The sequence below is a fragment of the Pieris brassicae genome, chromosome 3 (genome assembly GCF_905147105.1).
Source record: "Pieris brassicae chromosome 3, ilPieBrab1.1, whole genome shotgun sequence".
NCBI classification, from domain to species: domain Eukaryota; kingdom Metazoa; phylum Arthropoda; class Insecta; order Lepidoptera; family Pieridae; genus Pieris; species Pieris brassicae.
Window position 1 is genome coordinate 12,056,245 of NC_059667.1, and position 27,970 is coordinate 12,084,214.

The following is a 27,970-nucleotide window of genomic DNA, read 5'->3' on the forward strand; positions in this document are numbered from 1 at the left end:
TCTAAACCAACTCGACTTAGGGTCCTTCAAGCAAAGAACGTACCAATTCTTAAAAGACTGGCAACGTACTCGAGAGCGCAAGAGTGTCCATGGGCGGCGGTATCACTTAACATCAGCCTCCTGCCCTTTCGCCTCCTGATACATAAATAAAAATACTTTTTCGCACCACAATAATACGATGAATTCACTATCAGATATCATTAGGTACATTCGGGTATCATTAAAAAAAATAAAACAAAACACGTATTTTATTAAAAGCTATATTCTATATGTTATAAGTAAATAGTAGGGCATTACAAAAAGGGAAACATCTCAAATAACACATGAGTTAAATAGAATCTTGAATAAAAGTCAAAATCTTATTCTAACACAGCCAAATATCTAAGTTATGAATACTTTGGCATCCTCATTTTGTAAAGTAGGTTAACAAGGGAGTGTAGATAATATAGTCTTTGTTTTACTCGCACACTAGCACAAACTAATATGAGCATAACGCATTTAAATTTAACTTAATCAACCGATTGAACACTTTCTGCTGATTCTCCCATAAAAGAAAATACAACAAATATTCTTAAATTTTAACACTCAATTAACAGCTATGGTGTACTTATTACTTACTCAATTATATGACAAGAATGGTTTGAATAATTAGAAACTTTCAAATGTATAAATATTTTACATGCATTAACATTTTCCTTATAAAACAGGACTATTAGGATAAATATAGAATTTAAATATTATGTAAAAGCATATGTGTCAATACATTTCAGGACTCATTTTTATCAGTTATGATATATAAATAGAATTAAAGGTAGTATATGCAACAGATTGCGTATTAACTGCATACTAATTGCGTACAATACGTAAGTTGTAAGGAATGAAAGATTTCGTTATTTTTAACGTAAGAGAGTGTTTTATCTAAATAATTAGTTTTATCTTGCAACTGTAACCTGCACAATATAACGGAACTTGCGTACCACAACACTCGTTTTCACTATTTATAGATCTACCACCCTTATTGTAATCCACTTAGGTTAAGATTCATTGTAGTTCCAATTACTCTGTGATTAATTACGTCTAGAGTTTTATTAATGGTACCAAAATCTTTGCGTGGGTTGACAGAATAAAATACGTATTTTCAAACATTACAATCGACGTTATAAATTCACGCGATTGTAAGAATATAGATTTAACTAACAATAAGCCGAAACTACCGTAATGATCCGTTTCAACCGTTGTTTTACTAACTATGAAGTCGAAGTCTTAGTTTAATCTTACTCACAGCCTCTTTGGCTAAGATGAATACATTATTACATAAATAGATGGAGTTAAATTATAAACAATGATACAGGTTTCAAATTATAACCTTTATCGCTCTGTTGTAATTTTATTTTCACCTTTATTAAAACAAGGAGGCAATATATCATTTACGGAAACATCAAATAAAAGAAATGGTTGATCATCAGATATCGAAGTAATGTCACATTATGTATACAATCCTAGTAACGTCGACCTAAGTTCTTTTGTTTTTTAAGAATCACCACTCTCAACCGGTAGAAATTGCTGCTGTGCGACGGATGACAGCACCATATCAATTGGTTTGGTGTCATCGTAAAGCGAAGGAGCCTCACAGAGAATAGCGAAAGTGCCGACTATTGATGCTATGGTAAAAATCCAGAGAAATAGCCGGTCGAGCACCATCGCCACAAATCCCCAGTCTTGATCTTCCTGTAGAACAATATTATTAAATTGCTTAACCGAAAAATAAACCGGCTTGACTAATGGTTTAACCATTCAATTTCTAATCAAATCAAAACCACAAATTTATATATGTCGTAAAACAATGTTAAATATGCTTAACCTCACGGACTCATATCACATCATATTTTAAAAGAATTCTATATTAATTAATTTATTTATTTTAACTTTTTAAGCTAAAATAGGTAAAAAAACGCTTACCGCGTTAAATTCGTCTTGTCGTTGCATGTGATGTTGAATAAACATTACATTGTGGATTGCCTTTTCCAATTCAAATGGGTACTTTTTCCGTGGCGTGATGTCACTTAGTGAATCATCTAGACCAGACATAACTGATGGAAGACCGTTGTAGCCAGCACCAAGACTCCCAAGAGCTCCGACCAGACCACTGAATCTATAAGTTATATTCTTTAGTTACTAATAAATAAGTTTATGTAAGTATTAAGGAATGGGTGAGTCTCTGAAGTATGTTGATTGTGGTTCTAACAAGGACAAGTATCATATTATGTACCGTAACTATCCAATAGGGCAGGGGCAGATACAAATCTGCATCTTTTTTATTGAAAACTTAGGAGAGTCTTTTTTTAGCTATGGCGATTTTCGATAAGCAGTGGCTTAGTGGCTTGAGCGTAGCACGGTAGTAGGTCGAACCTACCTGGCTGTGTACCAATGTACTTAATATGTATATATACCATGTGCGCATTTAACTCTCTCTAGTACAGTAATAAAATCATCCTGGGGTATTGAGGAAGACAGAAATAACATTTCAAAACACAAAACGTCGACGTCGTGTGTCACAGGTGGCTGTGGTGATTACCTGGTAGGTAAATTATTGAAAGAAAGTGCTTAGTAAAAAAATTTTTTCACAAAACACACAGAATTGTGAGACCAAGGCTTGAAGTGTCACTGGTTGTTTAATCGTATTTTAATAAATATAAGGGGCCAATAAAATATGGTTTAACAAAATGTAATTAATTCTAACCGTGTCTTACCTATTAGTAGCAGTTGTAGAATGAAGACCATTACATCCTCCTGGCAAATGATGACGTAAAGAATCGGGGCTGGAAGAATTCGAATGTGTTCTTTCAACTGCCGCAAGCGCATCCTTGAACTTGTTCTTCTTCTTACCGCGCCCAATAATCTTCTGCGCTGCTAGATCTCTTAGCAAATCTTTCGGTACCCGCATGAGCAGTAACTTGGGTAACATCGTTATGAAGAATGTTCTAACCCAAGGCGCCATTTCATGTGTACTCGGCTTTCGGTAGTGGACATTCAATATTATTATAGTGATCACGACTGATAGACCTACCAGCAACATTGTAAATAGAAGATACTTTCCCAAGAGCGGTAAAGCCAGTGAAGTAGAGGGTATGATCTCTGATATCAGTAAGAAGAACATAGTCTGGGAGAGAAGGATGGATATACTCAATGCAATCTTTTCACCCGAATCCGCTGGTAGGTAGAAGACAAGGACAGATAGATATGAAATGCCCACGCATGGTACGATGAGGTTTACAGTGTAGAATAAAGTTTTCCTTCTGAGAGTTATGTTGAAGAAAATATCTGAAAAAAGAATGTACTTTTAAGGTTTTACATATTATATATATCCTGTCATCGTTTGGAGTATTATTATTATATATTGAACAATTACTCTTGTACAAATACTGTAGTACTATACTTGTATAACTAAATGTACGTTATAACATGATAAAATTTACTGAAAACCAATTTAAATTTGTCTTATCTAAGTTAGCCATTGCAACAATAGATATAATATACCTATGGTTTCAATATAATATATATTCATTTGTTTTGGGGTTATTGTATTTTGTATAATGAGTGATGGCGTCATACCCTACAACGCTCTAACGAAGTTATTATGGCCGACAAAGATATATAATAATAAGAAAATTATAAAAAGGAAATTGAAACAAATTTAAAAAGTTTGGTCCCTGTGGCACTGTATCTTTAAGGCTGGCTGTATTTCGATACTTATTCGTTGAGCAAGGAAAGCACCAGCTCTCTCGTCACCGTTACTATCTCTCTATCTAATTTAATTTTATGTTTATATTTTAATAAACGATATGTTATTACTGTATACTAAAATACTTAAAATGTCAGTAACTCATTCAGTTCGGCATCTGGGACATAAAATTTTGGTAAACAATAAGGTATATAATATTTAATTAAACACACATTTATAAAATCTGCGTCAGATAAAAGCCTTTCAGACTCCATAATCACGCATTTTGTGCCCTTTCATTTCGCAAACGATTCTCTGGAGACACCCAACTTTTTTCGTTAAATTAAGAGCAGAATTTATTTTGCTTTATGAGATTTATAAATAGGAAACGTTTATTATAAAACGCATACACCTGCTGAAGCCTGTAAAAATTATAACAGAATAATACGGTACGGTAATAAATAGACGATCACTTATATAAATTAGTTGCTTTAAAACAGGCTCGGTCATATTTAAACACTATCGGGTAAAAACTCAGCTTTTCCCCTTTTCAGATCCAAAGTGAACATGAATAAGTGACGATCGCAAACGACAATCTAAATAACTGTATATATTCCATAATATCTATTTGAAATAAATATTTCCTTAACACGATTTGAGCCTTAGGGTAATTTAAACTCCGAAATGGTGAATAATTGATTTAATATAAAAAAAACAAAACATTGGGAGAAAACAATGCGTAAGATAACTCATAGCCTGCTAAGCAATAAATTCAGCGAAGGGCTTGTCAAATTGTTAAACTTAAATTGAAAGAGACATTGCGTTTTCTAGAAAGTGTAGTATGGTGAGAGTTCTGCATCATTGTTTGGGTCGATCACGCCTCGTATGAAGACCGTACGAGCCGTATCAATGCAAAATTTCATCAACATCACACTGATGGAAGTCTTCCATAGACTGTTTCACTAAGCACTTTCTTTTGCAAAACAGAACTGTGAAATCGATTCCCAGTGCGGGTGTTCCCTGAGAGCTAACACCTCCAAGTATTCAAAGTAAGAGTGACCTCCTCCCTCAGAGGCCGGCAAAGCACCCATGTCCATGGGCTGCGATGACTGCCCCTTATGGGCGTCCCGTAGGCTTCTTATAAAAAAAACAATTAGAAAAAAAAATCAACAAATCCTACCCTTCGACTTAGTTCCTATGGCTTTCAATATAAAGGAGACCCATTCACATAAAAACAAAAGACCGTATAGAATTCCAAAAGGTGAAATATGTTTTTTTTAAGGTGAAACAACTGACATTAATCAGTCCGCTATCAGTATTCACGCGGAGCGCTAGCTAAGTGCTCTTTGTGGGTATTAGCAAAACAAGGGTAACCTGCGAGCTACGGTTATTTAGGGTAGATAAGAGTTGTCGACGCAATTTACACCCAAGATTAGCCGTTGCTCGGATTTCTTATGATCGTAATACGTCTTTAAAGGATTCTAAACTTAAAATTCGTGATTCTTACACCAAAGAGAGAGAGATAGAGATTTCATTGTGTTTTATATCTATTTAAATCTTTGGGACCGATATGAAGAATTCTTTCACGATAACAATCTAACATCCTGTTGAACATAATAATAATAATCAGTGGCGATACAAACTTTATAGGTTGGGCCTCAGTTGTCTGAATCTGTTTCATGATCAATCGTCAATCTAATAGGGACGTAGGTGATCAGCCTCCTGACGACTTTTTGAGTTTAAGATATGCCGGTTTCCTCACGATATTTTCCGTCACCGTTCGAGCAAATGTTAAATATGCACATAGAAAGAAAGTCCATTGGTGTACAGCCGAGGTTGAAACCTACAACCTTAGGGATGAGAATCGCACGCTCAAGCCATTATTTCAATACTGCTCCTGTTAAACATAGGCTATAGAATATTTTTTTAAAGTTGGGGATTCGTCCGAAAACTTCGATAATATATCCCAAAGTGTGAAACTAATAATAATATCTATATCACGTCTGCTGCGGAAACTATTGACAATAGAGGAATGTGATGTTCTACCGATTTATAGACATAAATATCTACAAAGCGTTAGCGATACTATATGTTACCTAATTAATATCCAGTCGTGCGAAGTAGCCTGAATCTTACTTTATAATTTTCCACTGTGTAGCATTGCTTTTTTAAAAGTACGTTTTAATTTTTACATTATCCTTCCATCCTTATTATCGGAATGGATTTTTTGAAGAATATATATAAAGCAAGAATGGAGCATAATTTCATTAGAATCATATACAAACAGTGATTGTATCCCTATTAATATATATTTAAGTACTAATATATTGTAATTAACACGCAAAGTATACTGCAATAAAACAAGCGACTTGTCGGGACACTTATGTATTTTTAAATAGATATAAAATGTATACAATAGTTATAGTATTGATGTCAGGTGTTACTCATAGTAATTTATTATCTTTGCTAAACTTCAGCAAGGATGAAAGCTTCCTAAATAGATTCAATATCTTTCAGTTGCGTTCTGCGATACATAATTATCAATTTTTAAGAGCAAGTGCTGGTAAGGACACACAAACCTGGATATGGTTCCTGGCAGCAGGGATAGTATCGTTCGTGTCTCTCAGCTGGTACTCCAAGGATATCCCATTCGACAGATGGATAATACTCACGTAAATCGATACCAACTTCTACCATATCGCCTTTCTTTTGGTTTATGTGCTTCAAGTCGATCTGAAATAGATATTCTTGTAAACTAGGACTGAAGAGTTAAATTTTCGGAATAATCATTATCGTTATGATAAATTAATCGTGTCATAGTTAATTAGTAAATCAGTGTCCCTGAGGATTAGGTTCGATGCCTGGCTGTGGACTAATGGACTTTTATTTCTATGAAGGAATATATTGGGAAACCGGCTTGCCTTAGACCCAAAGAGTCGAAGGCATGTGTCAAACACAGGAGGCTGATCACCTACTTGCATTGACAAATGATGACGCAAAAGATACAGAAATGTCAGGCCTGGATGTAAAAGTGTTATAGTACCACTGACTTATTTATTATTAATAGTTAATTAAAACCTAATGACAAACAATTAATATACTATATTAAATTTGCAAATTTAGACATATATGAGAATATGATTTATGAAATATGAGCTGTGTGTTAAAATTTGTGATATAAAATGAACAGCTAAAAAATCCACGTAAAGCTCCTTCTGGTATTTTAGCAGCAATAACTCACTTGATCGCCATCGTAACTCCATGATCCAAACTTCAAAAAGCAGGTCTGCTGATCAAAGGGGAAGTAACGAACATCGATCTCACAGGAAGATTTAAAAATGGCGGGTGGTGTCCACAGGACCTTGCCGGTGTGATGGAGTACAGCCTTCGTCATGGTTGTCACCACGTACTCTCCGTCGGCGCTAATGAAAAAATATTACACTTAAGAATTTATATTTAATATTACAGTTAAACTTAACTTAATCACTAATTATATATAAGCTTTATAAAGTATCTTATTTTAATCTTAACCTACATAATAATAATAATTATAATATATTAAAGCAAAACTAAAATAAGTTTTGGTCACCTCTCTGTATTGCAATATTTTTTTGTTGAGCTAGGAAAGCACCAGCTCTGGGGTCACTGGTACTATCTACCAGTCACCAACTTAAATCTTTAATTAGTACCTGTGTACTTTAACTCCACGGCCCAAGAGTCTCTACTCTAAAGGAAACAAAAGTTGGAAGGACTCTTTAGCAAATCTTAAGAAAATAGGAATATATTACATTATACAGGCTTAAACTATCTTAAACGTTAATTAGTTTACATACAAACATACTTCTACTTATTAAAATAGACACATTCTCCATAAGTGTTTCATTATCTCATAAATCAGCTTCATTTAATGTTATTATCCTAACGATAATTTGACGTTATTAGGCTGTAACAAAATATAACGTCATAACGAACGTAAAGTTAATTGATTATATCGACAAGAAATGTTGGGAAATGATACATCATGTTGTGTCAGAACAGACCAGGCAGCTATTAATCATATCGTAGAATGGAATGGAAGACGCATGTGCGACCAATCTTACGCTCTGTGTGCTCGGAGTGTCGAGTGTAAGTAGGAGCGGATATAATCAAACAAACAATTGTTTGTATTGGGAGATGTGACAAAAACATTGTTCTACGTTCCCACAAAGCCCTTGCAAAGAGAGTTATTTGTGACATCTGAAAATTGACCTTTCGTGAAAAGTTATTCTAAAACCAAACTGCTAAATATTATACCAGTTCTATGTCATTACTTTTAACCACAATTTCTAGTAGTTCGGTTCCATCTACCTCATTTTCAAATCATACATAAAGTAACAAGTATAGTTTGTATTTGAAGAAACTGTATTAATAACAGATTAATATAATTTTATTGAAGCCTTATAGTATTATTAGAAGGTCTTTCAATTAAGCGTATTTTTATCTTCCACAAATCCTAATTAAACACTCCAGAATTGCTCTTTTAAGAAACATCCCACAGTCATGAAAACTAATTTTACATTTGGTCATAAACGGTATTTTATTTACATTTATTTGACTGGCGCCTAAACTAAAAACAGTTAAACGCTTTAAGCTCTATGCTATGACTTAAAATCGATTGTCTGCGCCCATACGTCGTCCTTTACGTGCGAGTTGCTTCCTGACGAGTATGAAGGGATTGTCACGGAAGACGATCACAATGATGTATAGTTAAACGATAAAAATATTTATGAATCAACAAAGTAATCTATAGTAATATTACGTTTTAGCAAAAATAATTGTTTTTGAAATATTTTATTGGAAAATAATTACCCAATCTTTGCACAATGAATGTGTAAAGTTCAAACAAAGAAGTATGTCTTTCCAAAAAATTTAGGTAATTTTTATAAAGGAACTTTTCATACACTGTCATATTTAGGCTTCTTTGGCTGTCTCTCTAGGCTGTCAGGCTTCTCTTACAGCCATACTCAAAGTTATAGCAATACCTACAATGCGAGACTACAGTCACAGCGTTGATTTTATTTGCTGAAACGCGCTAACGAAATTATTCCGACCGCTAAGTATATATATTCACTTCACGACTTTTGTCCTGGGTGTCCCACCTGGCGGAACCGATCTGCCGCAAGTCTGCCCAAGTCGAAAATACTCCTTGGCCCCACATACCATCGGATTGACACCCCGGACATGACCCCAACTTCGCCTGCGCGCTGTTGCCCCCAACGAGCACCCCCCACCCCATCGCATTAGCAGGGCGTGAGCAAACACACTACCCGAACGGTGCTAACCCCCCCCCCCCTTTTGAGGGAGGGTGCAACAAAATCAACGACTTTTTACTGGGGCTTTCGGGACGGACACTCAGTGGATAGATTTGTTGAGGATAATGAAGATGAGTACAATCCTTCTTCCTCAATATCCACCGTTAAATTAACTGATCATATATATTAATGCATGAAAATCTTAAGTCCTATCGACCTACTACTTAAGTCTGAAGTAATACCTTCTCAAATGTAATCTTATTTATTGTTGTAAATGTTATATGGGAAAAATAAATAAATAAAATAAAACAGTAAAAATAAAGTGCTTAAGTGTTGGTAGTTGGTAAGTGAAAAAATAGAACACAACACACGAGTGTCATCCCCTTAATAGAGACTGTAAGTGTAATTGGACACTTTCTTATGTTAAATACATTTATTCGTAAATTAGGTTAGACTTACATTACTTATTAGTCTTAAGTTAGGCTAGATCGTTATGTTCCATGATTTCCATTTACACTAGGAAAAAAATGTGTAAATAAAAAGTAAATAAATCCATTACGAACTTAATTTTATCTCTACAAAATGTACTTAGGACGCTTAATTTAGATAGTATTTTAGTCTAAACAGTAAAGTAAAAAAATATATGAAATAATTTCAGTTATAATTCCAGCTAAAACTTTCTACTTTAAAAGCTTTTTACTTTATGTCGTAGTAACAAAATGCAAGTTGGCTACGGAAATGAGTTCGGATCCCCGGGGAATATAAGGAAAAGATTTATATCTCAAGGAATTCTTATTCTAAATATTTACATGGATAGGGAATGTAACCCATCGCTCGGAGCATGACCCAAATCAACTGGGCAGTGATTGAAAGTTTAAGCATCGATTTATCTGGAGTGAAATATTTTTGCTAAGAATTTGTTAAATATTCGCGATCGCTATTGTATCAGTAAGAAATTTATAGCACACTCAAATATTTAGTTATTAGGTTATAATTATAATAATAGTAACAATGAAAGTCTTTTGTTCAAGATAAATTTATAAAATCTTTTTCAATCTTATATATCTGTGGGATCTTTTTGGCTATCTACACAGTGCCACGTATGACCTGCTGTTTTTTTAATCTGGTCCATCCACCTTCTGAATTATCTTCCTCTTTTCAGTTTATTATACTGGTCCTTGGGCACCTATTTTGCTCCACTTTTCTGTTTCTCTTCCCATTTGCCCCGCCTATTTATTTTCATTGCGACATCTGCTTGGTTATTCTTCTACAATTCTTCTTAATGATGTTTTCTTTATTTTGTCTAGATATTATTCTCTTCCATATCATGCAACGTTCGATCGTTTTGACACAGCTGTATGCTGTGGTATAGTACATACACGCTATTGTGTCTAAAATAATAACTGTCTTAAACCTTGTCTTATAAACCTAAAAATTTTAATCTACTACTTTTACTTAAGTATATATGTGTGTATATATATATATATATATATACATAGGACCTCTAAAAACCTATTAATTTGAGCAGATTGAAAGTTTTCGGGATAGTAAAAAAAAATTCTCGCGAAGAATCAAATAATTACAGCTCATTTGGATCAGATTTTTATAGGAATTTATGTAATACTAAAGTGAAAAATTATAGAGTAAAATTTAAAGTGCCGATCCGGGAACGTATCCGTATCCGACAAGAAAGACAAGAAATAGTAGTTCGACACGCCTGTTTCTAAATTATGGCTGTACACGAAAGGATATTTCACCATGCCATTGGCACAGCGGTCATTTTCTTTTTTTTCAAAATTTATTCAAGTTGCATTGCTTTAGCAAGTATTGGAACCCCTGAACATGTACACCACGACACTCCACTCATCCAACGGTTAAATGTAATTGAACTTTACAATTGTTCCTAAAATAGATAGTGTGTGACGGTTCTAACAATGTAAAAAATACATATCTGTTTTAATTAAACGGGAGCTATTTACTACGAAGTAGTACATATGTGTAAAATAACACTATGCATATTATACATGTACGATGATTTAATTATTTCTATATATAAACTGTCTTCTGTAGTCTGTCTGCAATGCGTACGTTTGTGACGTCACAGCGGTGACATCACACCATTTAGAATTTATGAATGGAGTACAAACGCGGACCGGGCAAAAATAGCTTGAATAGTATTTTTAGTTGCATGTGAAGGCTAGATGTAAGATATATTAAGAAATGACCTCTCATAATCTAGTCTATATTGTTGTCACAGATAACAACATGGTTTGTTATTAAGACTAGCTGCCACAGCAAATGTTGTTTTCTGATATAAAGATTATTACATCTATACTAAAAAGTTATGGTCAGTTCTAGAAGAATGAAAATTAAATGTTTTTTTTAACATAACTTTGAAAGCCAGGCATCGAAGCTATTTAGCTCAATACTGAAAAAGCCAAATTAAAATATCTAAAGTTTAGTTTAGTCTATGATACTGTAGGTTTAACAGTTATAACAAGATTAGTTAGTACAATGCAATTTTGGTGGCTAATATTATGAATGTTCTATTCCGGACTTCGCTGGTGTCGTTATAAACCAATTAGAGAGTTGTAGGTCCAGGCTTACAGAGATTATATAGTTTCTAAAATATTAGGCAGTATTATAGCTAGTGCGTAGTCAGCGTGCGATATTTAGCCCTAAAGTCGTTAGTTAAATCGATTTTTCTATTAGCGCACATACAAAGGAGAGATTGAAAAAAAACCCTGCATCTATTACATCAAAAAATCGTGTCACCTGTGTGTTTAAACAACGTTCAGGATACATAGAGGTGACCTTTGGCTGGGTGATGAATTATTATGATGGTTTGGTATTGGTACGTTTTTAAAGAACGGGGCAAACGGGCATGACCTTCATGTGATGTTCAGATGTCCATGGACATTCATACAGCCAAAGAGCTCGCAAGTTACAAGTCTTGTCTTTTGTTAACATGGCTTTTACATAGTATATATAGTCACCGTGACCTCGCACGCTGTAAAGCACGCGAAACGTCGGAAAATTTAAAATTTAAAATTATGTAAATAATTATAAGTTTATAATAATAATACATAGCTTCAATCCGTTTAAAAAGTGTGTTCTTAAGTTACAATCAATTTAAGAATTGGTACGCTTTTTTTCTGTACAGCTGGTGCCACATAGTGGTACAAAAAATACCTTTAAAACCTCATAATAAACCTTAGTGGATCGACGGTCATCGAGAAAACGCTACGTTTCAATTGTTTTAACATTCTCCATTCCAATATTATAGATAAACAAAATTAAATCCTGAACCGTATATTTGATACTTACTTATTATACAGCACGATATCTGGCAGCCAAATGTGCTCGGACGGCACATAAAGCTCCTTCACACCGCCGTACTCCAGTGGGTCCCATTTGAATTTGTGATCTTCCCATTCCTAAAACATTTGCACCCTCATTAAACCCTGTATGCGATATATTTACTCATAGTAGGATCGTGTTTTGCTAAAATGTTTGGGATAAATGTTATAAGGATTTTTAGTTCTTTTAGACCTAGACCTAACAATAAAAGAAAACACAGAAATTACAATATCAACATTTTGAATGTAGAACTGGAAAACAACGAGGAAGGTTTGTTATTGAACTAGCTATTATTAGCTTACTGATTTATCAATCAATCAATCAGAAACCTAAATCCTAAAACCTCGTAAATAAATTTTATAATAGACAAATAAACTTAAGTAAGATTTTTGAAAAAATGAACATATTCATGAATAAATTGTCAGAGTTTTCAGATGATTTATGCTAATGCTATCTATATGTACATATTGTAATGGATATATTTCGGGTAAAATCCGTTATTACATAATTTACATAACTTTTATGATGCGCGAGTACCGTAAAGCACTAGAAACGTTTGTGTAATTTTTTTTATTAAACAGTGATTGATTCAGAAGAGCCTCCACAGTAACAACATTCAATCTGACAGTAAATGGAATTAGGAAATTAAAATGACGAAGAAAAAATGTGAACCTCATATTTGCAAAGGAATACACGTCAACCGCCAATATATAATGAAAAATATATTAATAGATTAGACTTTCCCCTTGACCCAAAATCTTTTCGTGCTTTTATCATACAAAATACATCATTTGGTTAATATATACTCGGAAGCATTAGAATTTCACCTAATTGACTTAAATCAATAAAATAGAAAAATGTCGTATGCCTCATAAGGACTTGCGAATTGAAATAAATACCAAAACTCCTAATTTAAATAATATAAGTTTTAATATATTATTATACTTACATGTTCCAGCCATACGTTTGTTGTGAGAATTTGATCCTTCAGGTTCTGTGAAAGAAATGAACCATCAGTTTGATTGCATTGAACAAATCGAGTACAAGTAAAAGATTGAACGCCGAAGCCACCCGCTATAGGGGACAACCAGGAAAAAGAAACACGAGAACCACAAAAGCGATTCGCTATCGATATAGTTGAGATTTCTGGGGATAAATGGATGGAGGAAGCAAAGAACAGGTCCAAATGGAAAGTTCAGGCGGAGGCCTTTATACGCACGCAAATAATGAAAAAAAAAAAAAAACACTAACATACGACTAAGAGTATAACAACAAAACTAACAACCATTTTATATGTAATTTCAAAAAGCAAGGAAATAAAGAGCTTTATTATTATTATCGTATTTAATATGAATATAGTTCCTGTAACTAAATGTGGGTAACCGATATGGTGTGCTTAAGGTCTTCTAAAGCATGACTAATATTTCCGATTTCTCTAGTCTAATTGAAAAATGTTCATATTATAAGACCTGCCCGGGATTTCAATCCGAGAGCTCTTGATTATAACAGAAGCTGCATGAATCATGTAGATTAAAATCACGACCAAAACATACAAATAAACAATGATAAGGTAGAAATTCATTGATATCCAAAAATCCTAGGGAAACTACGATAAAATTTTTCAACAGAAAAAGTAGGTTACTTAACTCGGTCGCAGTTATGACTTTTTGGTACCCTATTTTATCGATCTTGACTTGGGTTTGTGCCAAAAATACCCCGGGCCATCAAAATTAATATAAACATATATATATATATATATATATATATATATATATATACTTTGGCTTAATGTAATCATGTTTTGGGACGGGCATCCTTTGAACAAAAATGTTTTATGGTATGTGTATAAATAAAAGTCAACACATGTGTAAACTGTGGGTGACCCGGATGAATATTCGTACTATTTTTATGTATACCATACTTCAAAAATCAATAAAGGCTATAATACACTTGTATTGTTATGAAAGAGTTCAGAAAATAAATCTATATTTTCTATTCTTTAACAGGTTCACTGTCAAGTGGAAATACCCTTCACGTCCAGTTGCGCTATTATGAAAAATATTACTGAACAATTTTGACACATTGTTTTATCTCACCTAGGTAGAAAAAAGAAGTTTTGCCGTACGCCCCAGCAATTTTTAGTTTCTCAGTGATACGTGATACGCAACTATCCCCTTACGTCCACAACTCCAAAAAGTCTAGAAGTTGTACTTGTGTGTGCATGTAGACCATATGTGGACTGTGGACCTGTAGAGCTTTTCATCTACAGATCTCATATAGTCTGTAGACAATAAACCTGTTAATAAGTGTTGGACGTATTAAAGTCTAGCTGTGGCTCGGTGTGGGTCTCTCCAAGCACCGGGTCTTTTTTGAGTGCTACAGTGGTACAAATATATACTTACTTATTCGAACCTTATACTAGGAATATTTATATATATGCTTAGAATAAGGAGATCGTAATTTCTTACTTATAAACTCGTTACTACGTTGGTATAACTATTCCCCCGTTATGCCATAGGCACAAAACGGCAACGTCAATCGGCAATGTCGCAATTCATTGAAAAACTTAAGAAAAAACAAAAGCTTGTCTCTGATAACCGTGTTTCTGTCAGCAGTCAGTTTGACGTTTCCATTCGATGTGATTTTGATCTGTGGTTCCATATTCCATAAACAAGAATTGAATTGATCCGTCATCCGTGGTTGTTTATTTTGATAATCATAACCAGTTTTAAAAGATTTTAAAATGCCAAATAATAGAAAGAACGCTCATTTAATTGGGAGAAAGTAGAAAAGGTATGTCTAATTATGAATGTCGAGTAAAACTAAAACGTGAACGTTGCTTTTTTTGAATTTTAATTTGTTTTTTTGTGTTCGATAACAACAGCTTTTTTAGAAATATATTACGACCCTATCTGCTCATAATTGAATACATAGATTTAAGTACGAACACACACAGTTGGTGCGAAATAACAGAGAATTAAACCACATTTTAACAAGTAGCTGTATCTCAAAAAACTACATTGTTTAATCAAAACATATAATTGTTTTTTAGTTGTGCATGGACAGAGCCTAAATTAATATTCTCTTATTTACTTTATTTACAGAAAGCAAGTAAAGATAGTTTTAGTTTCGGGTAAGCCTTATATGCAGATATGTATAGTTTTCAAGCTCTGGAAAATGGGCACCTTCAAAAAGAACTTGTTCCCTCTCGAACATTGTTTAAACGGCTTTCATTAAAAATCTGTGAGTCATGGTTTAGGTAATGTCAGACTTATACTAGAATGGCGGCTGGGATAACGCCAACGGTAGTATGAACAGTTACGCCGACGTTATACTAGCTTTAAGTTTTTCCGGGTTTATTATTAGACATTTTGCTTATTCTTAGGTTATTCTTAGTATAACATTTTATACCATGCTTACTGTTGAGTTTAAAAGATGAGTTGAGTTCATGTTATATACAAATATCGAAAGCATTATTTGCTATATTTTTTTAAATATAATTTGAATCTCTTAATTATGAACGTACTTGCAGACGTATTCAAAATATTGAATAAGAATAAGCTATATTTCCCAGACCAACGATCCAATATTGAATGGGTTAAGAAAAGTATCGCCTCACTTTTCTTAACTATTTTCTTAGGTATAGTGTATTAAACTATATCATTATCTATGACATAACATGTCATTGATAAAGAATGCAAGAAAACAATAATCATAATCGAAATACATAGATACAAAAATTCCTTGATAGTTGAGAGATGTTTGTAACGAATAAACTCGAAAACTTAAACCGATTCATAGAATCTTTAACCCATAGAATGCTACATTATTCCAGAGTAGCAAAGGCTATTTCTTTCAAAAATATCTTAATAAATGAATGCCCAGAAAGGCGACGCCAGTGAAAACGCAAAGCTGCAACAAAGTTGTTCGCTAATTATATACGTATATTCTGATTTAATAAAGCGGATATCCATATCAAAAAGCTCTGACGTGAAATAACCCTTTCTACGTCCATACATGTCCAGAATGACAGTGATACATTTTGACTACAATATTAATGGTTGCTACAATCCAGTAACAACCACACTTTCATGACTCAGCGCTTACATCTTGTATTTATCGTAAACATCTGGATGAGGGAATTATTTTTCTTATAAATTGTCTTGATGGTACCAATTTATATTAAAATAATCAAATATGTTGTCACGCGATGTTAAATATTTAGACGATACACAGTACGTAGTTATATTTCAATAATTTTAAATAACTATAAAATAACATAAATTTTTGTTTATATAAAATAAGATTCTTATCGAGGTACGTTTAGTATTTATAATATATTAGGTCCTTACATATGAAATTGGCGTTTTGTATGGGAGGAACAAAAAGTCGAATATTTTTAAATATAATATATTTAATTAATCAAACTATGAACCATTGTTTTCTATGCACTTTTGCCATCGCATAGGGAGTTCATTGATCCCTTTACTAAAAAAATCAGTCGGACGAGAATCAATAAAATCTGTGAAGGCGATTTGGACTGCCCCATCAGAGTTAATTTTTTTCCCTTGCAAGAAGTTGTCCAAATTTCGAAAAATATGGTAATCTGTTGGAGCAAAGTCCGGGGAGTACGGAGGATGTCTTAGACATTCCAATTGAAGCTCTTCTAATTTGGTAGCCGTCTGTTGTGCAGTGTGTGGTCTAGCGTTGTCGTGAAGTAGCAGTGGCGTGGAGCGATTGACCAGCCTAGGTTGTTTAGCCGCTAGCTTTTCCATCATGGTTTGCAATTGCTGACAATAGACATCAGCCGTAATAGTCTCGCCAGATTTGAGAAAACTGCAATGAACAATACCGGCACTAATCCACCAAACGCTTACAAGTAACTTTTTTGTGCTTAATTTTCGCTTGGGGCAGGATTTTGCTGGCTGGCCAGGATGCAACCATTGCGCTGAGCGCTTCCTATTATCGTAAAGAATCAATTTTTCATCACAGGTAATGATTCGGTTTAAAATACCTTCATTATTGTGCCGGTTCAGTAATGTAACGCAGCAGTCGACGCGCGTTTGCCGGTTTGCTTCAGTCAATTCCTGAGGTACCCACCTTTCAAGCTTTTTAATCTTCTCAATTTGCTTCAAGTGAATTAAAACAGTTTTATCACTAACACCGCAGCCTGCAGCTAACTCGGACGTGGTTTGCGATGGATCCGCTTCCACAATAGTCTTCAATACTTCATTATCAACTTGGGTCTCAGGCCGTCCACGGGGCTTGTTCTGCAGGTCGAAATTTCCAGAACGACAACGTTGGAAACAAAAACGAACTGTGTTTTATTTTGCAACATGACCGCCATACACATCATTCACCCTTCGAGTCGTTTCCACAGCACTATTGCCACGGCGGAACTCGTATTCGTAAAAAATGCGATACTTTAAGTTTTCCATTTTGTAAAATGTGTGACGCAAACAGAAAAAAACAAATGAATGACGGTCATCGAAGCACAAATACATCATGAGTAAACAGCTGTACAAATTTGAATTTGGAATTCCTTACCAAAGAGGACATCGTGATTAAAGCAGTACGAAATACGCCAATTTCATATGTAAGGACCTAATATATCAGTTACGTGAAATAAAGACATTCTTTAAATAGCATAAAACTAAAACTTTAAAAACTAAGAGTACATGTAAATGGACCAAGAAGGAGAAGAGTGTGTCCTAGAAGAAGGTGGAAAGAAGACATAGAAGCGTTAGCAGGTAGCGATTGAAGAAAGAAAGCCATGGATAAAGATTCGGAAAAATCCGTAGAAGAATGAAGAAAGTTAGGATAACGAGTTAAAAATAAAATATATTATATACAAAGCAAATTTAAAATGTATATTGTTTATAAAACGCAATCACATCAGTAAGTTCAACATAACATCGAGGTTTAATCCATTAATATATTGGGTTATTCAAAAGAAATTTAATATACATATTATAATATAGATAACGAGTCGTTATACCGTACCGTACGTACCTGTATCTATACCTATTTTATTATATTAAATATTTGCTGTTTTCATTTTAATATAAAGAATATTTTTTCTAATTTTAATTATTATTGTAATGTAAGTAAACGATACGATGGAGTTCTGTGTTGTTGCGACGACGATTGTTATCAACTTATCACGCTATAAGAATTTTTGTTTTTGTTTTTAAATTATTTGTAATACTCTGCATCTATCTAGGCCCATCATATTGTAGACTCAGGACCAGACCGCCCTTGTGTGCGAAGTATGCGGTGCACACAGGCACTAAGAGAATGGGTGTGCCGCAACCGAAATTATTTATGTTACACTTACCCAACAACATACTCGTATTCTTTGTTGTGGAGTATCAATAAGGAAGTAGGTACAAAGGGCGCAACATATGCCTTTTAAATAATAAATTATATGATGCATTTATTGTACAAGTCTCGTAATATACTAATTTTTACGTTTGACGTTTCATTGTACGCTTTGAATTTTAATGTATATAACCTCGATCTTCTAATCTACCCACTCAAAGAAACTTCACGCCGTAAATTCAATAAAAATGTATAAAATTTTCGTAAAAGCCCGAATGGTCTAAATATAGAACTCCCGTTGTCAAAACAAACATTTCTCGAGCGAGTCCAATCAGTAAAGTGCCATCGACGAACTTGACTTAAGCTTCGTTACATAATTGTTTCGGTTTTAATGTATTTGAATAACATTAGCCTAACTAAGGGCTGTTTAACAACCAGATAAGAGTCTTAGTGTAGAACTTTTACAAGATCTAATTAATTTTGGAACAATTTACTATTCGAAGCATGTTTATATAACACAAGATACGGAAAAAAATCACAAGATCATTCGAATTCTTCGCGAATATCACAGAATAAACATTTCTCATCTATAGCTGGATAGATTTGGTAGTGGGATGATCAATTAAAAAAAAGTAAATTCCTATTTGTACCTAATTACCTGTTTTATAGTAAAATCTGTATTTGAAAGTGTAATATATTTTTTTGTAATTAGTAAATGTAAATTTATGTTTACCATAATTGTCATGTATTTTAGAAATGTTGGCTTGTGAGATTAACGACATAACATGTTAAAAGTTTAACGAAATTGACGATAATTTGAAGTCTAGTCTAGATGAGGGCCAGTCGTCAGCTCTTAAGTCTGGAACGCTGGTGACAAGCCAAGCTCGGGTAGTTCGTGCCTTGTGACCAGGTGCAGTATCCTGCTAGAGAGTCGACGGTATATTTTTAAAGTGTTTAAAGTGTATAGCTAAGAGGTGTCACAACATGATCCAAGATTGTATCTTGATTCAGTTTGGATGAAGTTTTCACTCCTTTTTCACGAAAATGTCGTTTTGTGACTCCTTGATAAGAAACGCCCCACCAAACCATCACAGACACAGTATGATGACCACGTTGTACATTTCCGACCACTTGAACAGCTTCTTTAGAACTGTGAGCGTACACTTTATTTTTATTACGTATTTTTTCTTATAGAACGTAGTGTTCTTCAATCGTGAAAATTTTTTCATCGGTAAAGATGATATTTCTGTGCTTTTCACCGGGACTTCTGATCCATCCACTAAATTTAATTGTAAATATTGAATTAGGGAATGTGATTTATATCGACGATAAGCAGGTGCTCTAGGTCTTGTTTTATAATACATGACAGAGTCCCAGCGGGAATCTTCATTTCTCGCGATAAGATTTTTTACTTCATAGCTCTTACAGCCTTTGTAGTTCTAACAGCACGTGGCCGCTCAGATCTTTTCTGGTCTTCGAAAGACGTCGTGTTTTTGTATCTGTTGATAGTACGATATATGGAACATATGGCAGATACCAATCTTGTCTTGGTTAGTGTCTGAAAAATGACCAACGGCTCCATTCCCACTTTGTGCACGGCTATCACTGCAATTCTATTTTTTTAACAGCCCATTCCACTACCTTCTCTAGAATGGTCAAACTCAAAATATTTTTTTTCATATAGGTAACCAAGTACACTTGTGAACGTCAGAAAAGAAATTAAATTCATTGTAAGTTTACTACCAGTTCGCAAGTCAAGGGCGTAGAGCGGACAAGAAGAACAGTTAAGAAACTTTCCGCCACTGTTTTTAATCCGTAAGTTTTGAGTCATACTAATTATTTGAACTGGAACAAATCAATCCCAAGGATCATTTAAATATTCGTCAAGTTTATTAAAAGTTTTATTTATTTTAATTACTTTTATCTTAATACACTTGTGCCGATTTTGATACCTTTTTCATAAAAGTATGGCTCAGTCACTCCTTCATAGCTAACACCCCTTCAAACCATCACTAAACCCACATAGCGCCCACGTTGAACTCAGTCGACTAATTGGGAAGCTTTCTTAGATCTTTGAGCATAAATACGGTCATTTTGTTTGTTAAAATGTTGCTCATTTGTAAAAAAAACTCATCCGTAAACAAAAAAAATCTGTAACCTCCCTTTGCGTACGTAGTGGTTGTTTCGATTTTAGCACCCGATTATTTGTAAATTATCAGTTAAGAAATGACCAGTACGTCTCTTATAGGATACTAGTCCTAAGTCATGTTTTAATATAAGCGACATGGTTCTAGGTAATATCTTCATCTCCCGAGATAAAATCTTTTGCTTTCGGACAGGATTTCTTCGAATTCTTTCCCTTACTGCTTTGACCGCCCTTTTCGTACGAACACTACAAGAACGTACTACACTACTGTTGAATGCCAACCTCCACGACACCTCAGAGACTCAAGCCTGCACGGGATAGTACGTTTATGTGTTCGTTTGAAAACACCCGTGCAGTAACCAAAGTTCCTCGGCGCGGCTTTGTATACCGGTGGGGATTGACTTCGTACGTTTTGTCAAGACGGTTTGACGTAGTGCTGGCACCGCCTTAACCCACGCACCCCTGCTAGTGCGTAATTGTTTGACGTTGTCTTGAAATGAAACTGCGCCTTGATCTTGTTTCTTGCTTCGCCGATTATTCGTGGGTCCCAGTTCGTAGTCAGAGGAGAGAGGAAAGAGAATTTTGCGTAGATCTCGCCGAGCTTAAGTACTCGAACAGTATACCGCGACGAGAGCTGCGCTTACAAACATCTGCGCCGGTATACCGCGACGAGAGCTATGCGACCCTTTTGTTCGGCCAAGCATTTTATTCATTTATTTATTAACCATTTTTCATACTTAAATTATTTACATATTTTAATTATAGAACTTATATCACATACTTAATTTCTACTTATAAGCTATCAACAATATTCTCATCAAACTTATAACTCATACTCAATTTAACGTATAATCTATATCTATTTATATTTACGAGTCGCCAACATTCTCCCCCTCGTGCGTAGCACCGTCGTTCCTGCACGGCGACTTCGCAGGCATCAAGATCACTATCCTCGACGATGGTCTTCGTAGCACTCTTGGTTGCGACGTCCACGATCCTGGTTCTTCCGTCGGGCCCGGGGTACGTAGTTTTGATAATGCCCCTCGGCCACGTGCATCGTGGTAGCGTGCGGTCCTCGGTAAGAACCACGTCGCCTCGTTGTAGCTGCTCACCTTCCCGTCGTCCTGTCATTTTCCTGGGCAGTAGCGTGGGCAAGTACTCTCGCAGCCATCTCCTCCAAAAGTGATCAGAGAGTCGTTGGACGGTCTTCCAATCTTCTCTGCCCACTAGCTTCGCATCAGGAAAATGCCCTACGCGCGCAGCTCCACTGGATCGTCCAATGAGGAAGTGATTTGGGGTTAGCGCCTCCTCTTCTAAATTGTCAGCGAGGTTGGTTATTGGTCTGGAGTTGACCATATGTTCTGCTTCTAACAGCAACGTATGCAGGACCTCCTCTCGTGGAACGCGCTCCTTTAATGTAGCGTCCAGTGCAACCTTAATGGAGCGCACCAATCGTTCCCAAGCTCGCCGCGCGCCGGGAGGAATAAATTTCCACTGTATGCCAACCTTCTCCGCTTCCGTGACGATTTCCTCTCTTTTAAGTCCTTCAATGGCGGTTTGGAGTTCTTTATTAGCCTGAACAAAGTTAGTTCCATTATCGGAATAAATTACTTTTGGCATTCCTCTTCGTGAGGCGAATCTCTTTAACGCCATTATTGTAGAGTCCGTAGTCAGGCTGGGCGCTACTTCGATGTGTACTGCCCTCGTGGTCAAGCAGGTAAACAAGGCTCCCCATCTCTTCTCTCTTCGTCTGCCAATCGCCACGGGCATTGGACCGAAGTAGTCTACACCTGTACACGTGAAGGGGGGCTCACCATGTCGGAGTCTTTCTTGAGGTAAGTCGCCCGCCGGATACTCCGCTGGTTTACCTTTCTTTAGCTTACAATGTTGGCAGTTTTGCTGTATACTGCGCAGTACTGATCTCAAACCCAACATCCAGTATTTTTGGCGGATTTCGTTCATTACCGTGGCTTGATTACCATGGTTGAACTTTTCATGATAGTGTTTGATAATCAATCGCCCGATAGCGCTCCTGCCATCCAGTACTATGGGCGTTAAATAGTTGTTGTCAACGCCCGCTACGTTCCTTACTCTGCCTTGAAGTCTTATGAATTGGTCTTTCATAGTGACATCTAGCCTGTTCAATTGGCTTCTATTATCTGTCTTGCGCCCTTGTTTAAGGTTTTTGATATCTTGTTTGAAACTGCGTTTCTGACACTGGGTGATTAGAACCTCCTCCGCTCTCAGTAGATGCGTTTCATCTAATGGAAGGAAGTGTCGCCTCATTTTTGCAGTTTTATTGCAGCGTCCGGGGTTCGACGGCCTCTTTTCTTTAGACAGGTTGATGAATTGTAGTACCCTGGCAGTGGATCTCCACAATTTCGTCCACGATGAACAGTTTTCAGGAACCGGTGTTGCTTCGCTGTGGTGAATTGTATTGACCTGTTCCGTCGTTCTGTCTTCCTCGCATTTTTCGAGCTGGCCATTCTGTTTCGCCTTTCGACAGGACATCTGGACCCTTGAACCACCGATGTTCCGCATTAAAATCTTCGGGTGGACTTCGTGGTGGTTGCATCGTCGGCAGGATTCTCCGCTGTTGGCACCCACCTCCAGTCCTGTGCATTCGTCAGATCCTCTATCTCCGCAATTCGATGCGCTACGAAGGTCTTAAATGTTCTGGGATCTGCCTTTATCCAGGACAGGACCACACTTGAATCAGACCAAAAGTTTTTTTTTGTAACTTGTAGGTTGAGCTCTGTTGCCACTGAATCTGCTAGTCTACTACCTAACAGAGCTGCCTGTAGTTCAAGTCTCGGCATAGAGACTGGTTTTAAAGGCGTTACTCGCGACTTGGCTGCGACGAGGTTTATTAAGTATTTTCCTTTATCTCCGGTTCGCCAGTACACTGCGGCTGCATACGCTGTCTCGCTCGCGTCAGTGAAAGTATGCAGCTCCCCCTCAGTGCAGAATGGTGACATGCATCGCGGCAGCCGGATGTCTTGTATTCTACTGATATGCTCTAGGTAGCTTTTCCAAGCCTCGGTATCGTCTTCAGTTATTTGGTCATCCCATCCGACACCACTGCGCCATATCTTTTGGATGAGCTTCTTCCCTTGGATGAGAATGGGTGACAGACAGCAGTCCGAGTGGGTCGAAGGTAGACATCACAGCTCCCGTGACTTCTCGTTTTGTTGGAGTCTGCATGCCTCGTGCCACCTCGTCAGGGATTCTTCTAAACTGGCTTCTAAATCCAAGACAATCCTCTGATGTCAGCCATCTCAGTCCCAGGGTCTTTTCTTCGTTTTCACCTAGGTGCACTTCCTGTTCGCCGCCGGCATCTACGATTTCTTTTTTATTCGACGCCCATCCTCGTAGCTCGAAGTGCGCCTTCTTGTGAATGAAGTCGACTTGCTGCATCAATCGTTTGCAATCGTCAATACTATGGAAACTTTGCAAATAGTCATCCATATAGTGATTCCGCTCTATTGCTTGCGCCGCTTCCGGATATTTATGTAAGAAGGCCTTTGCATTCTTGTTTTTTATATAAATCGCGGTGCATGGCGACGATGCAGCTCCAAATATCACCGATGACATTCTATATTCCTTCACTGGCGCTTCCTTGTCTTTCCGCCATAGGAACCTGAGACTGTCTCTATCTTCTGCAGATATTTTCACCTGCAGAAACATTTCTTTTATATCGGCCGCTACCGCTACGGGACCTTGACGGAATCGAAGTAGCACTCCAAATATTGACTGCAGTAAGTCCGGACCGGACAGCAGAACGTCGTTGAGGCTGACTCCATTGTGTTTAGCCGCAGCGTCGAAGACAATTCTCAGCTTCTTTTTAAGGGGGTGAACCACTGGAAAGTGAGGCAGGTACCACTTTTTGTTGGATGTGCAGTCGGCTGGTGCTTCTTCAGCATAGTTACTTTTCAACAGATTCTCTATCTGCGCGCTATATTCATTTTTTAATTTAGCGTCCTTACGCAGCTTTTTTTCTATTCCTTGAAATCTGTTGAAAGCTGCTGCGTAATTGTTTGAAAGTTGTATGTCGTCCGTTTTTCACAATAGTCCGACCGCGTATCTGCCATCTTCCAATTGTCGACTGGTTCTTTCTAATATTTCAAGCGCTCGCTGTTCTATATCCGTTGAAGGCTTCTTCGGCTGAACCCCCAAGGACTCAATACTAAAATGTTCCCTCACCAGCTGATCTATTTTATCTTCGACGACGCTTGCGAGTGCACATGTGTTCACATAATTGATTGGTGACACGCCGCTGCTGTCGGAACCGTGAAGAACCCATCCTAACTTTGTTCGTGACGCCACCGGCTGCCCTGGCTTCCCACGTCGTATTTGTAACGAGACAATGTATTCCCAATTGTCTTGGCCAATGAGCAGCTTCGGCGCCTCAGTTTCATAGCACACGTCTTGTAGTAAACCCCGCAAGTGAATATACTTCTTTAGTCGGGTTTTATCTACTAGTTGTGGGGTTAATTTGAGCTCCTTGATAGTTCTTGCCCGTTTGAGTATGCACTTCTCGCTTTGCTTGATCCCTTTCACTTCGATATCTAAAATCATGGAGTTATGATTTTGCATTTGCCCTCCGCCGATAGTTTCTATGTTAAGGATTTCGCGAGGGCCTTGGATGCCGGTGCTCGAAGCCACGTTTTCGTCAAGCAGTGTAACCGTTGAGCCTTCATCTAGCAGCGCCAGTACTTGTTGCGTAATTGTTTGACGTTGTCTTGAAATGAAACTGCGCCTTGATCTTGTTTCTTGCTTCGCCGATTATTCGTGGGTCCCAGTTCGTAGTCAGAGGAAAGAGGAAAGAGAATTTTGCGTAGATCTCGCCGAGCTTAAGTATTCGAACAGTATACCGCGACGAGAGCTGCGCTTACAAACATCTGCGCCGGTATACCGCGACGAGAGCTATGCGACCCTTTTGTTCGGCGAAGCATTTTATTCATTTATTTATTAACCATTTTTCATACTTAAATTATTTACATATTTTAATTATAGAACTTATATCACATACTTAATTTCTACTTATAAGCTATCAACAATATTCTCATCAAACTTATAGCTCATACTCAATTTAACGTATAATCTATATCTATTTATATTTACGAGTCGCCAACAACTACACTACTACGAACAAACAGAGGAGGTCTCGTTGTACCTATCAATAGCCCGGTACACAAACCTTTTACTAATACCAAGCGTATGGAGAGTTTTAAAAATTGTATTTGGCTCCATACCTACTTAGTGTAATGCAATCACAGCGATTCGGTTCTCTTTATCACCCCACTCCATTTCAATATCGATAAATATTGTGCAATGGATTGGCGCCAAAATAAGAAAACCCAATGAACAATCATATAAAAATGACAGGTTCCAAATTCAAACGTAATATTTTGTTTACTTTTAAATATAACAGTATTAATGGCCAGACTAAGTATATATCTTTATTTATGTATTAACGACAAAGAACGTATTTATCTAAAACTATCTATTTAAAATAGTTTTTGACTGATTGAACAACATTTCTCATAAAGGAAAACGTATTAAGGACAATTTCAAATGTATTATATCTCTTGAAGATCTAAGGCCCAAGTAACGGTTCAACGTCACAATTTAGTGAAACGGACGGAATGTTAAGTGTTGCGCAAAGAATGTTAACAAAGAGCCCTTACAGAGTGTAGCCGGTTCATTTCAGTGGCTCCGCGTCATACATATTAAACACTGTGTACATTTCACTGTACCATGCTCTCTGTTTCAGGAAGACGATTTATTTACTTAATAGATTGTAATCAATCGATAGAGTAGTCAATAAAAAGATGCTTATCTACGTATAGTATAATAGTTTTGTGGGATATGTAATGTAACACATTACACACACACAACTAATTTTGTTATCAGTTTGTAGTAATCTAAGAACAGAATAAGGTAAACCTATATATGTAATATTTTTTTAAGGTACCTACATATTTTGTTTTAGGGCGATAGAATATTATACGTAGAATGGAAAGTCATACAGTTTTATGTTAAATGTTAGGTCATAATTTATAGTATAATAGCGTAATGGTTATTAGATTAACAATAAAGTAATAATACATACACAGACACACACACACACTCACTCTCACAGACATACGTACACTCACACACATGCGCATACCCCATGTGGTTTTTGTGTGGCATAGGTTGCATAATAATAGTTGTTTATTCAACATAAATTTCGCCTACTCTTTAAGACCTTCTGTCGATCCGAAGTGGTGGAGGCTTGATGACCAGTAACATATAAACCTTTAACAGGCATCAGTCTTACAAACAAGCATTTCCCTCAATAAAACAAGGACAATAATTTATTTATAATAACAAATAACTGTAACTTGTTTGTGTACGAAGTTTTTGTGAGAAAAATATATAAAGATTATTATTATTATTAGTTAGGTTAGGTTAGGTTTTGAAAAAATGTTGGGAATCCAATAGTAAAAATATTCATTTGTAGATATTTTGCCTTTGTCAAAACTAAGCCACAGATTGTCAAAATTATATTCAAATGTCATAATTTAAAACATTATATACTACTATTACTATAGGTAATACGCAAGAGAGTATATTTAGGTATTTGACATTAAAAATACGTGTCTTAATTTTCACCCTTCAACCACAGACTCCCATTTTTAAATAGTGTTACATATAATTTGTATGGGAACAATGTGCTGGTTTAACTATTTAGTTATTTTAATTAAGATAAGGGAGTTCCAATTTCATTCGTAGGAATTACAACACTGTTACTATTTCACACGAAAAAATTCACAAAGGAAACTTACCAAATCTATCAGTTGTGACAAACGTAAGCCAAGTTTCACAAGTACAGTGTTATTATTTTTGTCCACCGGCCGAATTAGTCTATTATAATTACTCAGCAAGTCATCATACAGCCTCTTCGCGTCAGGATTTGCAAAACAAACATCCAGGGCAAATAAAAATATAAGGAAAATTAACTTCATTTTCAATATCACTGGATCACCATAATTTTTAAATGTAGAACGACAATAATTTTAACAGAAAATATACAATTCTTTCGCGTTTTCCCGTAAGAAAATTATTATTTTTCTCAAAATTTAC

The 27,970-nt window shown here is 36.0% G+C and overlaps 1 protein-coding gene across 1 annotated transcript; it reads right to left on the reverse strand.

Annotated features, from left to right (window-relative positions):
- Positions 1-730: 730 nt before the first annotated feature.
- LOC123706943 (acetylcholine receptor subunit alpha-like 2) lies at positions 731-27,970 on the reverse strand. Its single transcript, XM_045656598.1, has 8 exons — positions 27,673-27,970; positions 13,322-13,366; positions 12,340-12,449; positions 6,963-7,143; positions 6,301-6,454; positions 2,751-3,321; positions 1,960-2,152; positions 731-1,728 (listed from the first exon to the last, which is right to left on the reverse strand). The coding sequence occupies exons 1-8, from the start codon at positions 27,850-27,852 to the stop codon at positions 1,531-1,533; spliced, it is 1,632 nt and encodes a 543-aa protein (XP_045512554.1). The 5' UTR covers positions 27,853-27,970; the 3' UTR covers positions 731-1,530.